Below are 15,251 nucleotides of genomic sequence, written 5' to 3'. Positions count from 1 at the left end.
TTCGTTTCCCCTTTTGTTGCTCCAGATCAGACCTCGTTCAGATTGCCGATCAAGAAATCATGGAGCAGGTGAAGCTGCGCGCGTTCCAGCGCGAGGTGCTGGAGCTGGCGCGCGAGAAGAACGTGGTGATGGTGGGCGACACGGGTATCGGCAAGACGTTCCTGGCCATCGCACTGCTGTCCGAGCAGGACTATTCGGGCGACAAACGCGCCTTCTTCATGGCCCCCACCCGCCAACTGGTGATACAGATCACGGCCAAGATCCGCCAGACCAGCACACTGCGCGTCAATTCGTACTGTGGCCGGACCGCTGACTTGTGGGATGCCACGCAATGGGAGCGCGAGCTGCAGCTCACTCGTGTGTTCGTGTGCACACCGGAGATCGTGCGTAACGTGTTGCTCAAAGGTTACGTGTCACTTAATCGCATGAATCTGCTAGTGTTCGACGAGTGCCACCACGTGACCAAGCGCCACCCGTACGCGCAGGTCATCAAGATGTTCAACCAGGAGAATTCAGCCACGTTGCCCCGCATCTTCGGCACCACGGCCTGTCCCACGCGTCATTGCGCCGAGAAGCTCCACGCCGAGATGAAGAAAGTGACGCTGGATAAGGGTCAGATCGCTGAGTTCGCAGCTGCTGCGCCGATGATCTACGAGACGTATCCGGTGCAGAAGCCGTGGGCTGTCAAAGGGGAGGAGGTAGAAGCTGACCCAACAAACGGAGCGTGGATCTATGAGAACATCGAGAAGGAGCTGGCAGAGGCCAAGGCCGTGGAAGTATTTAAGAAACTCATGAAGAAGGGGAAAAGTGACGCAGCAACGGACCCAGACAAGTTGGAGAAGGCCGTCAAGAAGTTCATGCAGAACTGTATCACTGTGTACAAGAATCTGGGCCCGTGGTGCTACTACCGCTTCGTGGAACTGGAGATCCATCGTCGGGCAATTGCAGCGTCACTGTTGATCACAGTGCCGGGCAGTATGTTTGGGCTGGACAGAGATGCAGTCATTGCTATGCTGCTGCTGGCTGGTAAGCGTAAAGAGTGCGCGTTTGCGTGTACTGCGAAAGTGAAGAAAGTGGAAGAGATTTTACGCGCGCAGTTGTTTGATGAGGACGGCAAAGTCGAAGAAGTTGCTGGAGCTGAGCTGGATAACTCTGACGTGTCAGACAGCGACGATGAACCTACTAACGACCCAGTGTCAAGTGAATCTGTTGCTACAGTAGGTGAGGGGGAACAACCCGCAACCAACAAAGCGCGTCTGGGTCTGCAAGGAATTGTCTTTGTGGACACACGAACGGAATGTCGTGTGCTATCGGACTTTTTTAACGAAAAGTTCGCAACTCAAGATGCTGAGGAATCTGATGGGGAGGAGTTGTCGGCGGAAACTAGCGATCAGACTCCGGAAGAGGAACAGGCGGACGAACCGTTTGCTAGCATCTTGGGGAGAGCATCACGTAGTGATATGGCATCCTTTCAACTGCCCAAGATGGAGACGACGCTGACGAAGTTTGAGGCAGGATCGATTCGCGTCTTGGTTTCCACCGCTGTATCTGTGGAGGGCGTTGACTTCCCTCAGTGCGGTCTGATTATTGTGATGGACCGCGTTGGAACTGCGCGCAAGCTGGTGCAGTTAAAGGGACGTGCGCGTCACGAGGATGGCGTAGTGTACTACTTGGCTGAAGAAGGAGATCTGGGCCACGAGGTGTTCTACAAACAGCTGACGCGTGAAGCGGAAGTCATTGACCAGCTCGAGTTCTCGCGAGAGAAAGTTGAGACTATCCAGCAGCAGCCACGCTCTGTTGCTGCAGAGATGATGGGGGCTGGCGACCACACGATTGAGATTGCATCGACGGGTGCTGTGCTGGATTTGGACAGCAGTATCGCCTGCATTAACCAGTTCTGCCAGTCCCTACCGACCCGGTTGTTCACGGTGGATGTGAAGCGATTGTACACTATCACTGAGGCTCGCTACGGTGGAAAGAGCCTGTTCACTGCAGAGCTGAACCTGCCCATGGAGCTGGAGTTGGAAACGTTCCGCAGCGACCCCATGCCTTCAAAGGCGAGTGCCAGAGCGTCTGCAGCTTTCAGTGCTTGCCAAAAACTGTTGGACCAGCAATTGATCGATGACTCGCTTAACTCGATCTACCGGACGAGCAAGGTGAAGTCATCATCGAATGTGCGCGATCTGACCTACTTCCTCGATCGCCTTCACACGTAAGCTGGCTCAGACTTGGAAGGCGTCCAAGGCGGGAATTGAGGGCGATGCTGTGATTGACGACTACGTTTTTGCATGAGTATTGCGTGTGATTCTTTTTAGTGCTATCGTTCGAGTGGAATATCGTGCCTGGGCTCGGGTTTAACATGAGTCTAGCTGGCTGCCATAGTAAGGAAGCCCCAGGACAACGGTTAGATAGCTGATAACGTCATGGTTTGACTGGTTTGTTTACCGGGAGGTAGTACTGGCTGCTTAGATCATGAACGCAATGTCCAGGTTCTTTCGGCCATCTCCGAAGTATACGCTGCCATAATGAGCTGTCTGGGGTCGATGGAAGCAGAATGCTCCAGGGTACTCATAGTTGCGTAGTGTCATGTAGGCGCCAGTGTTATCCTTGGAGATGACCCACGCGCCGTCCAGATCCTGGATAAGCGGGTCGAAGAAGTCTCCAGCACGTACTAGTCCCTCGGCATTCTCGATGATCTGCGCGCGTTCAGGCAGATCTGGATGACGGAAGTGAAAGAAGTTGTAGAGCTGAAGAGACTGATCCCATGTAAGTCCATGGAAGGAAGGGTTGGCGATGACCTGGTGCAATGGGGAGACGACGTAGGCTCCTAGCGGTACTACCGAGGTGGCGTGATCGATCTCCTCCACTATGTAAGCAAGCCGGTCCAGCTCGCAAAACGGGGCTTCACCCTCTTCCTGGTTTTGCGGCTCTCCAAAGTCACTGAACAGAAACGCCGGGTCTCCTTTCAACCGCGACGTCAGTGCTGCCGCCATCGCGCTCTTCTTCTTGTTCAGCTGTGGGAACTGCTGCAGCTCTGGAGACGAATTGGTGCTTGCAACAGTAAACAACAGAGTAAGTACATTGCTTTGCATCAGTCAGTATGCTCAGCAGCCTACCAAAAGTAGAACTTCTTCTTGGGATAGTCTTTGCCGGGCATCACGGCGACGCAGACGAGATAGTCCTGCGTCTCGCCCGAGACACGCCCCCAGAAGCGCAGCGACTGGAAAGTCTCGGTGGCGCTACGCTTGAGCATGCCCAGCTCCAGATTTGACCGCTCCTGCGGCGTCAGCGTCTGTCCGATGCAGCGGCTCACGACGTCCAGCTGGTCCAGCTCCATGGTCACTTTTTGTAATGAGCTTCAACTTGTTCGCGTCGCTTCAAGATCGCAATTCATTGAATTGTAGAAAGTGGTGTGATGCACATCAAATTGCACATCCCGTTGCAACAGACTGACTCATTTCAAGTTGGTTTGGACGCAACGGCCATGACGCCCGTGTGCCTCATCGAGGGCGGCATGGACGGACTGCACGTGACGGATGCTGGCATCAGGTGCGTGTATCAACATCTACAGCAGCTTCATCACCCATTGCGCGCCAATTTACAGCTTTTTTTCCGGTCACTGACACTTTCTGTGGACATTTTTCAATGATATCGACGCTTTTGCATCCGTTGTAGCCTCCTGGAGAGCCTCACTGAGCCTGTGGCAATTGTCTGCTTGGCTGGACAGTATAGGTGAGTTGTAGAGCTGATGTTGCCACAAATATCGACACTTACAGGACATTCTTTGCTGCTAGGACGGGCAAGAGCTTCTTCCTCAACCAACTCGCATCTCGCCCCAACGACTTGCCGTGGATCAACAGCATTGAAGAATCTACAGTTAGCAATAGCAATTTATCCAATGGCAGTGCAAGTTCCAAGATCGATGGCTTCCGAGTTGGACCGACCACTGAGTCTTGTACTAGAGGCATCTGGCTGTGGGCGCCGCAGCCTCCAGTACGCAATCCTGCAGGTCAACTTGTGCTGTTCCTGGACACAGAGGGTATGGCCTCCACAGACAACGACGAGAGCTACGACGCCAAGATTTTCTCGCTTGGACTGCTACTGAGCTCACTTTTTGTATTCAACACGATGGGCGTGATCGACGAGGGCGCCATTGATCGTCTCTATCTTGTGTCGGAGCTGACTAAGCACGTGTGTGTTAGTGCACATCCTGGTACCTCCAGCAACAGCTTTGGTGAGCGTGCTGCGAGTCCAGAAGAGTCGACGCTGAGTGGTGACAAACTCGAGGAATCGCGGGCATTGGCGCCGCATTTTCCGCCGTTCGTATGGCTATTGCGTGACTTTCTGCTTGATATGCAGATTGACGGCAACGACCTGACTGCGAACCAGTATCTGGAGAATGCTTTGGATGCCCGTGACGTCAGTACGACAGCTTCGGAGAGCACGAAGCTGCGCCAGGTTGAGCGGAATCGCACCCGAGCCTCCATTCGCGTCTTGTTCGGTCGCCGTGAATGCCTTACACTTGTTCGTCCCGTGACTGATGAACGTGATCTACGACGCGCAGCTGAGCTCTCGGATGCTGAGCTACGACCAGAGTTCGTGGAGCAAATGTCCGCTATACGGCGTCGTCTATTGTCGTCGGTGGCTGCAAAGGAGCTATTAGGCAAGACTCTGAATGGACCACAAGTTGCTCAGCTTGTGAGGTGCTACACCGACACGATGAACAGTGGTGCAGTGCCAGATATCAAGGCTGCGTGGGAGTATGTGTCTGATGCGACGTGCCAAGCTGCACTTGCTGCAGCAATCGAGTTGTATGATTCTTTGATGGAAGCTACGTCTGGCAAAAAGCCTGTGAAAAAGGTGAATTACGAAGGTGACTCGGAAGATACCGATGAAGTGGAGGAAGATACCGATGAAGGTGGTAGCGATGAAGCAGAAAGTGGTCCCAAGATTCTGTCACAAGCGGAGTTTGAGGCGATCTATAAAGACGCTCAAGAGCAAGCACTAATGCTGTTCAAGGTGCGATCGGTAGAAGGAGCTTCGCGAGCTGTATGCTTTCAGAAGCTCAAACAGCACATGCATACTCAACGTACGACTCTGATCACGCAGCTGCAGAAGCGCTCTAGCAAGTTTTGCGTTAAAGCCTTAGCGAAATTACATGCCAAGTTTTTGACTCGCCCTCTGGCTGCTGGCGCGTGGGATGCTGCTGCGAATAAGGAGGAAGCGTTCCAAGCTACGATGAAAGTTTTGGAAGAGGTTTACGATCGAAAAGCTCGCGGTCCAGCGAAGAAGAAGGCATTCTACCAGTTTCTACGTGTCGATTCGCTTGAGTTCTTTGAAGCATTATTCCAGCGAATGGCTAACAATCATGCACAGGAGAAAGCAGAGTGGAACCACACACTGGAGCAGCTTGAACAAAAACATACGAACGAGAAGATGGAGTGGAAACAGCAATTGCAAGAGAAAAGTATGGAGGTACACCAGCTCCTCGAAACGAAGGCACACTTGGAAGATAAGGTTGCTAGTCAGACTGAACGCTTGTCAGAACTACAACAAGCGTCACAACAGCAAGTCGCTGCAATTGCAGACTTGGAGAATGAGTGCAAGACTCTCAACCAGAAGATCGAGCAACTTCATGGACTCGCGGCGGAGTTGACAAAAGAGCTGGAAAAGACGCAACTGCGACTGCAACACAAAGAGGAGGCGTTGGCTAAGGTCGAAGCCGAGGCGCAGAGCACCAAGCAAGAGCTGACGAGACAAGTGGAATCGCTTCGCTCGACGCATCAGGCGGAGAAAGAAGAGTGGATACGTCGCGCTGCTGACCAAACAGCCGAGAGAGCGATGTTGCAGAAACAACTCAAGAAGGCGGAGCTTGATGCTCAGCAGCAGGAGCGAGAAATGGAGTTGCTGGATACAGAGCGACAGCAGCTACAGCAATTGTATGAATCGGAGGTGGATGCACGAGCTCAACTAGCGAAGGACTATGAAGGTCTTCGAGGCGATAATGACGAGCTGGAACGAAGATTAAAACAAAGTGCAACGCAGCAACTCGGTTTAAAACAAGCCGCTGAGCGCGAACAAGCTCGCTTGGAAGCTCGACTTCAACGTATCCAGATACAGTTAGGACGACTAGAAGGCGACCGTGAAGTCGAAGAAGTGCTTCGTGACTGCGTGACTGATGTGGTGCGTCTTGCAGATGAAGACAGGATAATTACGTTGCAGGAGGAACGACGGATGTTACAGGAGCAACTGGGCGATCTTCACGAGAAGATATCGACCTTACCAGATTTCTACGTGCGGCAGATTTTCTGTGCACCGGAACCAGTGTCAAATTTCTTCGACGCTCTGACTTCAGTTGTTGGGGACCCTAGTAAATGGTAAAAAAGGAATTGAAATCAATAACATGTAACAGTGCTTTACAGATCCAAGTGGCTGAAGTCGGAGGCATTAGCACCTCCATCTATCGAGATGACGGCGCCTGCGATGTTCATGGATCTGTTCCGTCGCATGGGGTTGGCAGCCGGGGTACCCATTTCCTCCAGACTGCCGTGTCTAGTGCGTTTTCCCTGGATGGTTGGTGGGGACTGATCCAGGTTGGACAGGTTCATTGAGCTCGGAGAAGTGTAGAACGACGGCACACGACCAATTGCCTTGCGTCCGCTGCGTCGCTCGTCTTCAAGAGCTTGTTCACCACGCAAGTACCGCACTGCACGTTCTAACGCGAACTCCACACGACACATTGTGCGGATCCGTGCAATTGCTGGCCAACACGCTCGTTCACCAGCAAGTAAAAGTTCAGGATACGTTTCGCGCGTTGGATTGGTGAGCACTGTTCGCAATAACGTCGTGGCGGGAACTTTGTCTGTGGGACAGATGGTGATGTCACCTTCGTACTTCTGTGTGATCAAAGGAACGAGTCCAATGTCGAGGAACTTGAGCACCGAAGTGTTCAAGCCGAACTCTGCGATGTTTTTGATGTAGGCCTTCATCTGCTTTTTAAGGAAGCTCATGAGACTACCGGTTTGTCCATTTCCAAACGCAGCGTGACCTGACACGATCTTGTAGTGGATATTGACTTGGCTGACGATGAAGTGGTTCACGTTGAACAGCTCCGAGAGTCGCTCCATGGGGAGATCACACTCGACACTACCGTCACTCCACTTCAGCCCCTCACGATAGTACGGAACGATATTTCCATTCTCATCCTTGGCCAGCAACTCAACTGGACGGAAGACGTTCGGGATCGCACATGATGCCAAAGATGCCGACCAGATGATCACATTCGGAGCTGTAAGATAGTTGAGTAACTGAGGATAATCATCAGCACTCAATGGGGTTACCGTGACGTTAATGATTCGACCCGTCCTGTCGTAGGCCTCTCGGAACGTGTAGTCACCCATGGCACTTCGTAAGCAGTCACGGAGAGTCTTTGTATCCAATACATAGCGCTTATCCAGGAACCGATTAAGTAGGATAAATGCGTCTCGCACGAACTCAAATCCACCTTTTGGAAGCAGTAATTGTGCAGGGGACAAGAACGACGGCATGTAGTCAGCTCGGTCCTGCTCTGTAATGTTTGGTCCTAGGAAATTGAGGTTCACATTCTCTCCGGACAAAAATTCCAACACCTCGTCATCATTCCGAACAGCGATCGCTCCTGCCAAAATCGACCCAGCCGACGAACCAGCAATGACATTAGGCAGCAGATTGTTCTCCACCAAAGCCTTAATCACGCCAGCATGATAAAATCCATGGGCTCCACCACCAGACAGCATCAAAGCAGACCGTCCAAAGGCATGACGAGTCTCACTGAAGAACGCTAGTTTGTTATCAATAGACAACTCGTCGCTGTTCTCTTCGTCCGTCCCTTTAGCACGCAGCACGACGTTCATCGACTGCACGATCGTGTCCAGATACTCCTCGATCACGTGTTTCGTTCCCACTGCATAATATTCATATAAATAAATATTAGTACAAATGGAGCATAATAAAAAATAATAACCAGCCTCCTACCATTGCTAGCTGAATAAAGTCTTGGATTTCCGAGACCCCAGTGCTTCCTTAGTAACCCAGCTCTTAGTGAGAACATGAGCCCCATGACGTCGTTTTCCAGTTTCAGTCTCTTGTACATCTGCGTTTTATTCATCACTCGCTCGTACAGAAAGAGTCCGGACGCAGGATCTTCTCGCCACTTGTCCTTACCTTCGAGTTTGTCCAGCTCCCCAGCAATTGACAGTCGCTCTTGGAAGGTCTTGACGTTCTCCAGCTGTTGTCGCAGTCTCAATGTGCGTCGGCCCTTAGCTGTGAGTCTGAGGCACGTATTGCCCAACACTTGGCGAGCAATGGACTGCAGTTCATAGATTATGTGCAGCATGAAGGTCGCACACAGATAGCGAGCGAAGACGTCGGGCACCAACACCGCTCGCACCGTTCTCAACCATAGCTCTACAACTGTCATGACCAGGTTGTGGAAGAACGCGTGTTTCTCGTTTGCGGTGCGGTATACACGGTGCTTAAGTTGCTGCACGATGCGCCATGCGAGCTGCTCGTGCTTCTCCAGTCCCGTAGCGAAGATCCAGAAGCGCACCCACAGATGCAGCAGAGAGTACGCACGCTCCCGTAGCCGCGACAACGAGTCCTGACGCCGCGTGACCGTCATCGATCGGCCTGTAGACAGCGCTGCCCCCATTGACCCTAAGGTATTGAGGTATTGCTGGCAGATTGGTGAGTGCAGAAAATAACGGCAACGTTTCTCGTTATGGTGACCATCACTCTGAAGTAATAATAAAGGCAAGATATTTATAAACTTCAACATCTTGTGCCACATCAGTTTTTGCTTCAGTTTTTGTTTTTGGCGTGAATTTTTTGTATCATGTACTTCAATCTTTCTTAGGCATCAGCTTTAGCAGTCGATGCCCGTAGCGTGGCTGGGGATATACTTCTCGGCTTTGAGCACCTCGTTGGCGATCTCGCGCAGCTGTTGATCGTGCTTGACGGCCGTCTTGATGCCATTCAGGAGCGACTGGATCTTGTCGGACGTCAGGTCGCAGTACAGCGTCGTGAGCTTCTTCTCGTGCTCGGCAGACTCAATTCCTGCGTTCAGCGATGCCGTGGCGCGAGAGATGGTGGCTGTCATGGCGAACAGCGCGATGGCGGAGTCGGCGATCCGCTCCAGTTGCATCTGCTCGTCCACGATCTTCTTGCCGTGCTTGCGCAGTAGGAACTCCACAGCGTCTCCAAAGTCGGCAGTGCGCTTCTGCAACAGCTCGGCGGGTCCTCTCAGACTCGAGTGCACTCCTTCCAGTGGAGTGGGCGAGAACTTGCGTTGCAGACGATCCGAGATCTCCTTGGCAGCGCTCGATGGGTCGGATAACGGGTTCTGCAGCAACTTACCCACAGCTGACAGGCGTTCACCAGCAGTCTGCAACAACGCGAGTTAATAGTCTCAGACTAAAGCAATAGATCAGATTGTACGCACCCGAATTCCACTGAGAGCGATCAGCATGCGGAGAATCTCGTTCGTTCCCTCGAAGATCGATAGGATACGGCAGTCACGCATAAGTCTCTCGAACGGCCACTCCTTCATGAACCCCGTGCCGCCCATGACCTGGATGCACTCGTTGATACCCGTGAAAGCCACTTCCGACCCGTACACTTTGCACATGGCCGCCTCGATTTCGCAGGACGGATCGCCACGGTCAATCATACCCGTGGTCATGAAGGCCATGGACTCGATGGCATACGCGTCCAGAGTCATAACCCCGAATTTCTTCTGGATGAGGCCAAAGTTTGCCAGAGGAGCACCAAACTGCTTGCGGGAGTTGGCGTGCTCTGCTGCGGCGCCCAGCACACGGCGTAGCGACGCTCCAGCACAAGCACCAAGACCGAAGCGGCCATTGTTCAGGATGTTCATGGCCACCTTGAAGCCCTGACCGACACCAGCAGCACCGCCGGTCTTCATGTCTGGACCACCGCCCAGTACGTTCTCAATGGGCACCTTGCAGTTGTCGAAGAACACTTGACAAGTGTTGGAGCCACGAATACCGAGTTTATCCTCTGGTGGGCCACTGGTCACACCTCCGAAGGCACGTTCGACGATAAAGGCCGTGACCTTGTCCTTGCCATCTACCTCTGTCTGCGCAAATACAGTCATGACGTCTGCCCACCCGCCGTTGCTGATCCAGATCTTGCCTCCGTTGAGGATAAAGTGCTTGCCGTCATCCGACAGTTTGGCACGCGTCTTAATGGACCCAGCGTCAGAGCCGCTGGATGGCTCTGTGAGTGCAAAAGCCGCGATGTGCTCTCCCGTCGCTAGCTTGGGAAGGTACTTGGCCTTCTGCTCCTCATTGCCGTTGAGTAGGATGCCCTTGAGGCCGATAGACTGGTGCGCCATAACCGTCACAGCCAGACTACCGTCCGTGATCTCCTCGCACACACGCGCATAGCCTGTGTTCGACAGTCCAAGGCCTTCGAGCTCCTCAGGGATCTGGAGACCAAAGAGTCCAAGCTCCTTCATGTCGTTGAGGACCTGCTTAGGGATCTCCTTCGTCTCGTCAATAGCACGAGAGTCCACAGTTCCAAAGAACTTGTTCACGGGATCTACGAGCATTTGCAGCGTCTCCGTCTCGCTGTCCGACAGCTTCGGGTACGGGAAGGCGCGCGTCGCGTTGTTCACACCCAGAAACAACCCGCGTGTATACGACACGTTGGCAGCAGCCTCGCCCGCAGTCTGCAGTGAGCGTGCACCATGTTGCAGGAGCAGGCGGCGACTCGGACGGAGCAAAGACAACATCACCACAGCGCTGCAGACTTAGTCACCAAGTGACGGATTCAGGTATGAAAGGACACGAGATCCGACGTGAATCATGTTCCAAGTGCTTAAAACCAGACGTCAGGTTTTAATACTTGAACCCGACGTGCCACTTAAGGTATACCAAGTTCTCCGCAAATATATATAAAACACTTTTTCTGAAAAAAAAGTTCTTGCCTTGACTGCTCATAGCTTGTGGTCCACCTTAATAAAAAAAGATCAAAAGTGGTCCGAAACCAATGTGCACTTTTTCTATACAAAGTACTTTTTACATCTAAACACGTGGCCCACACCACATATCCGGATAAGTCGTCCAGGTATACTTTGAGATCACACGCCGGCCAGTAGGTAACTTGGGACCCATGAGCGGACTTGGGCAGCGTGTGCGCAACACGTACGCGTCGGGCGCACCGGCCAATTATGTGCCTGGTCTGGGTCGTGGTGCTGTGGGCTTCACGACGCGCTCGGACATCGGGCCGGCGCGCGCGCCCATGACGCAGGACGGGACGCAGGACGCTCCGTTTCTGCCTCCCGCTGGACGCGGACGCGGCGTGGAGATCCCAGGAAGACCCGGTCCAGGACCAAGCGCTGGTCGCGGCTCCGGTACCGCCGGTATGGGCGGATTTGGACGAGAAAAAGACGAAAACGAGGACTTTGGCGATTATAGCGAGACCAACTACGACGAATTCAGTGGCTACTCGTCGCGTGGCCTGTTCCAGGACACACCGTACGATGCGGATGACAAGGAAGCGGACGATATTTACGAGCAAGTGGATGAGCGGATGGACTCGCGACGTAAGAGACGCAGGGAACTTAAGCAGCTCGAGGAGCTCAAGAAGTCGCGTAAGGAGATGCCCAAGATCAGCGACCAGTTCGCAGACCTCAAGAGCTCATTGCAGCAAATGTCAGACGCTGAGTGGGAAATGATCCCGGACATTGGAGACTATTCTCTGAAGTACAAGACCAACACAGCGCTGCAGAAGCGGAACGAGATGTTCGCACCCGTACCCGACAGTGTCTTAGGAACCAATGCAGGCCACTCCTCGTCCGTGAGTGGGACTATTACACCCGCAGGCAACGGGATAGAGACGCCCAGTGGCATGACAAGCTCTGTGACGGGCTTGGCAGGAGCTAGAGGCGCCCAGTTGTCCCATAAGCTGGACAAGATGTCGGACTCCATTTCGGGTCAGACCGTCGTGGACCCCAAGGGATATTTAACAGACTTAAACAGTCTAAAACTCACCAGTGACGCCGAGATTGGAGATATCAAGAAGGCGAGACTGCTGTTGAGGTCTGTAACCATGACGAACCCCAAGCATGGACCGGGATGGATCGCAGCTGCGAGATTAGAGGAAGTCGCGGGCAAAATTGTGCAGGCCAGGAAGATTATTGCGCAGGGTTGCGAGTCTTGTCCTACGCAGGAGGATGTGTGGCTCGAAGCTGCGCGATTGCAGAATCCGGAGAACGCCAAGACGATTCTGGCCAAGGCTGTACGACACGTGCCCAAGTCGGTCAAGGTGTGGCTCCAAGCGGCGCAGCTTGAGAGTGATGACGAGCTGAAGAAGCTGGTGATGCGACGTGCTCTTGAGTTTATTCCGAACTCTGTGAAGCTGTGGAAGGCACTGATCGAACTGGAAGATGTCGACGGCGCACGGATCCTGCTTGGCCGCGCTGTCGAGTGCGTTCCACAAGCTGTGGATCTGTGGTTGGCGTTGGCTCGTCTGGAGACGTATGAGAACGCTAAGAAGACGTTGAATAAGGCACGCGCTGCGATCCCTACAGAGCCGTCTATCTGGATCACAGCTGCCAAGCTGGAAGAAGCGCAAGGAAAGAACCTGGACATGATTGATCGTATCATTCAATTGGCGCTCAAGTCGTTGCAGAAGCACCAGGTTGTTATGAACCGAGAGATGTGGTTGAAGGAAGCGGAAGCGTGCGAGCAAGCCGATGCGCCATTGACGTGTGCGGCAATTGTTCGTGCAAGCTTGGATGTGGGGGTGGACCCTGAAGACAGGAAACGCACGTGGATGGATGATGCTGAGAACAGCATCAACCGCGGCGCTCTGCTGACTGCGAAGGCTATCTACGCTGCTGCGTTGAAGGTGTTCCCTGGCAAGAAATCGATTTGGCTACGTGCTGTCGCCCTGGAGAAGAGAGTGCAGGAGGGCAAGAGCCCCGAACCTGTCGAGCAGCTACTACAGAAAGCTGTTACGTGTTGCCCTCAAGCAGAGATTCTGTGGCTCATGGCTGCTAAGGAGGTCTGGACGAACGGCTCAGTGGAGAATGCACGCTTGATTCTGCGCCAAGCATTCAGTGCTAATCCCAATAGTGAGGCGATTTGGCTGGCAGCCGTCAAGCTGGAGTGGGAGAATGACGAGATCGACTTGGCTCGGGCATTGCTGGCCAAGGCGCGTGCTCAAGCCCCATCGCCCCATGTGTGGATGAAGTCTGTACTGCTTGAAAGGGAATGTGCCGAGAACCGCAAAGACGAAGAAGATCTCGTACTGGAAGGTATCAAGTTGTACCCAGACTTCCCCAAGCTGTATATGATGGCTGGGCAATTTTATGAAGCGCTGGATCCGCCCAACTACGAGAAGGCGAAAAAGATGTATCGCGAAGGAGTCCAACACTGTCCAAAGTCGATTCCCTTGTGGACTCTTTCCAGCCGCTTAGAGGAGAAGATGAACGGTGTGACAAAGGCCCGGTCGGTGTTGGAAATGGCTCGTCTTAAAAACCCCAAGAACGATGTGTTGTGGCTGGAAGCTGCTCGTCTGGAGGCTCGATGGGATAACCCCAAGGGACAGGAAATGCTGATGGCCAAGGCTTTGCAGGAGTGTCCTGAATCGGGTATTCTATTGGCTGAGGCCATCGATATAGCCCCTCGAGCGCAACAAAAGCGTGCATCGTTCACTGCGCTCAAGAAGAAGGATAACGACCCGTCAGTGTGTTTGTCTGTTGCGAAGCTGTTCTGGCAAGAGCGCAAATACTCGAAGGCGCGCAAGTGGTTGGAACGAACTATTCAGTTGGACTCAGATTTCGGAGATGCGTGGGCTCATTACTATCTGTTCGAGTTAAAACACGGCTCGAAGGAGGCAGCGGAGAAGATCATAAAGCGTGCTGTAACCGCGGACCCTCATCACGGCGAGAAATGGACACGTGTATCCAAACAAACGCAGAACCGTCGCAAGAAGGCTGAAGAACTGGTGAAGCTGGTCAGCCTTACCTTACCATTTGCCGAACAGCCTTAGCTCAACCTCGGGTAAGAGAGAAAAGCTCCATGGCCCTACTAAACAATTCACTGTTACAACGTACTTGTAGTTTGGCGAACTTAGGCCTCTCTCTTGACGAAAGCTGCGACCTTCCGAGCTAAGCGCTCCATTCTGTGGCTCTCCCAGTACTCCTCCTCTTCGGCAATCGCCTCCTCTGCTCGGATCTGTGAAATGAACTCGGCCAGCTCCACACGCTGGTCTTCGGCTGCGATGCGGCCAAGACGACCACGGTAGGCTCGCTGCAACGTGATTGCAGCCGCATGATCCAGAGCGCGTTGAGCGTCGATCTCTCGTCGACGCAGCATCCACTTTTTCCCTGCGATTTTGCCCAAGTGGCCACGATACACGCGCTGGATGTTGATGGCTGCTGACCTCTCTCTCTTGACCTTGCGGTTTTCATCCACCAAGCGCTTCCTGTAGGCCGCCAACTTTTGTTCGTGGAATTTCTGCTTGCGAGCTTGGCCGATTCGAGCCTTCTCGTCGTAGAACGCTGCCTTACGAGTTCGCAGCTCCACGTTCCTCTTCTCTTTGTCCATACGAAGACGTTCGGCACTTTTCGGCGGCTCGGCACTACGCTTTGCTGCCGAGACGGACCAGACAGTCTTCTGTTTCTTGAGCAAGGATAAGCCTCGGAAGTACATGAGTGTCATGCAAAAGAGTCCGAACTTGAGCGCATTCTCGGTCTCGGTGAGTGGCTTGTCCAGTTCAGAGTCCTTCTGTACGGCCTTCTTGGTACGATTGACTTGAAATGCTTCGACCTCAATTGATTTCCACTTGTCTGACGGTAATCCCTGTGCATTCTGCTGCTGCTCGTCAATAATATCCTGGCGGACTTGAAGGATGTAGCGATCCTGCTCAAAGCGACGAAGATCCTGCATCGTTAATGGCCCTTCACGCCTCAAGCTGGGGACGTATCCGAGCACTTGTCGCTCGGACTTGCGTTCACCGAGCATCCGGCTTGCTAGCATTGATTCAAGCACGTACGTCAGTGGTACTAAAGAAAGTTACTTTAAATCACAATGCCTGTAAGACCACTTTTTGACTGATTTTGTACGGTAAGCATATTTCGCAGTTCGAAGAACTGTCGTTAGGGGGTTTCTCGGGGTACTAGCGTGTTGGAACAACATTTTGTACGACATCGCTACAGCAACTTGCTGCAACTAACAGCAACT

At 53.0% G+C, this 15,251-nt stretch overlaps 7 protein-coding genes across 9 annotated transcripts; 3 read left to right on the top strand and 4 right to left on the bottom strand.

The window, feature by feature from the left end:
• Window positions 1–59: 59 nt before the first annotated feature.
• Window positions 60–2,216, top strand: PPTG_19140 (hypothetical protein; the record flags this gene model as incomplete). The annotated part of the gene is made up of 1 exon (XM_008917493.1): window positions 60–2,216. One exon carries the CDS (start codon window positions 60–62, stop codon window positions 2,214–2,216), a length of 2,157 nt encoding a protein of 718 aa, XP_008915741.1.
• A 61-nt stretch (window positions 2,217–2,277) lies between these two features.
• PPTG_19139 lies at window positions 2,278–3,339 on the bottom strand (the record flags this gene model as incomplete). 2 transcript variants are annotated; one of them, XM_008917491.1, is made up of 3 exons in its annotated part: window positions 2,278–2,373; window positions 2,446–3,051; window positions 3,117–3,339. In XM_008917491.1, coding segments are annotated over 2 exons (809 nt in total), but the record flags the coding sequence as incomplete, so codon positions are not given. The 2 variants fall into 2 exon arrangements, with proteins under 2 accessions (XP_008915739.1, XP_008915740.1); XM_008917492.1 differs by having other exon boundaries at window positions 2,278–3,051.
• A 702-nt stretch (window positions 3,340–4,041) lies between these two features.
• PPTG_19138 (hypothetical protein) lies at window positions 4,042–6,381 on the top strand (the record flags this gene model as incomplete). Its single annotated transcript, XM_008917490.1, has 1 exon — window positions 4,042–6,381. One exon carries the CDS (start codon window positions 4,042–4,044, stop codon window positions 6,379–6,381), a length of 2,340 nt encoding a protein of 779 aa, XP_008915738.1.
• Window positions 6,322–8,762, bottom strand: PPTG_19137 (hypothetical protein). The gene is made up of 2 exons (XM_008917489.1): window positions 8,014–8,762; window positions 6,322–7,942 (listed from the first exon to the last, which is right to left on the bottom strand). The coding sequence occupies exons 1-2, from the start codon at window positions 8,687–8,689 to the stop codon at window positions 6,417–6,419; spliced, it is 2,202 nt and encodes a 733-aa protein (XP_008915737.1). The 5' UTR covers window positions 8,690–8,762; the 3' UTR covers window positions 6,322–6,416.
• PPTG_19136 (hypothetical protein) lies at window positions 8,740–10,917 on the bottom strand. The gene is made up of 2 exons (XM_008917488.1): window positions 9,479–10,917; window positions 8,740–9,421 (listed from the first exon to the last, which is right to left on the bottom strand). Exons 1-2 carry the CDS (start codon window positions 10,790–10,792, stop codon window positions 8,903–8,905), a joined length of 1,833 nt encoding a protein of 610 aa, XP_008915736.1. The 5' UTR covers window positions 10,793–10,917; the 3' UTR covers window positions 8,740–8,902.
• A 195-nt stretch (window positions 10,918–11,112) lies between these two features.
• On the top strand, window positions 11,113–15,135 carry PPTG_19135. Of its 2 annotated transcripts, XM_008917486.1 has the most exons (2): window positions 11,113–14,811; window positions 14,926–15,135. In XM_008917486.1, the coding sequence occupies exon 1, from the start codon at window positions 11,173–11,175 to the stop codon at window positions 14,056–14,058; it is 2,886 nt and encodes a 961-aa protein (XP_008915734.1). In that variant the 5' UTR covers window positions 11,113–11,172; the 3' UTR covers window positions 14,059–14,811; window positions 14,926–15,135. The 2 variants fall into 2 exon arrangements, with proteins under 2 accessions (XP_008915734.1, XP_008915735.1); XM_008917487.1 differs by having other exon boundaries at window positions 11,113–15,135.
• PPTG_19134 (hypothetical protein) lies at window positions 13,779–15,141 on the bottom strand. The gene has a single exon (XM_008917485.1). The coding sequence runs from the start codon at window positions 15,045–15,047 to the stop codon at window positions 14,139–14,141; it is 909 nt and encodes a 302-aa protein (XP_008915733.1). The 5' UTR covers window positions 15,048–15,141; the 3' UTR covers window positions 13,779–14,138.
• Between the last annotated feature and the right edge of the window lie 110 nt (window positions 15,142–15,251).

This window comes from Phytophthora parasitica, assembly GCF_000247585.1.
Source record: "Phytophthora parasitica INRA-310 unplaced genomic scaffold supercont2.104, whole genome shotgun sequence".
Taxonomy (NCBI): domain Eukaryota; phylum Oomycota; class Peronosporomycetes; order Peronosporales; family Peronosporaceae; genus Phytophthora; species Phytophthora nicotianae.
Note: the sequence above shows the minus strand (reverse complement) of the source record. Positions and strands in the feature narration are given on the sequence as shown.

What these genes read in the sequence shown, in the direction of transcription:
- PPTG_19137 (XM_008917489.1), bottom strand. Translation starts at nt 8,689, where the DNA reads ATGGGGGCAGCGCTGTCTACAGGCCGATCGATGACGGTCACGCGGCGT. An exon ending in ACTTTATTCAGCTAGCAATG is followed by an intron (nt 7,943 to 8,013) that starts GTAGGAGGCTGG and finishes AATATTATGCAG; the next exon opens with TGGGAACGAAACACGTGATC.
- PPTG_19136 (XM_008917488.1), bottom strand. Translation starts at nt 10,792, where the DNA reads ATGTTGTCTTTGCTCCGTCCGAGTCGCCGCCTGCTCCTGCAACATGGT. An exon ending in TCGCTCTCAGTGGAATTCGG is followed by an intron (nt 9,422 to 9,478) that starts GTGCGTACAATC and finishes GCGTTGTTGCAG; the next exon opens with ACTGCTGGTGAACGCCTGTC.
- PPTG_19135 (XM_008917486.1), top strand. Translation starts at nt 11,173, where the DNA reads ATGAGCGGACTTGGGCAGCGTGTGCGCAACACGTACGCGTCGGGCGCA.
- PPTG_19134 (XM_008917485.1), bottom strand. Translation starts at nt 15,047, where the DNA reads ATGCTAGCAAGCCGGATGCTCGGTGAACGCAAGTCCGAGCGACAAGTG.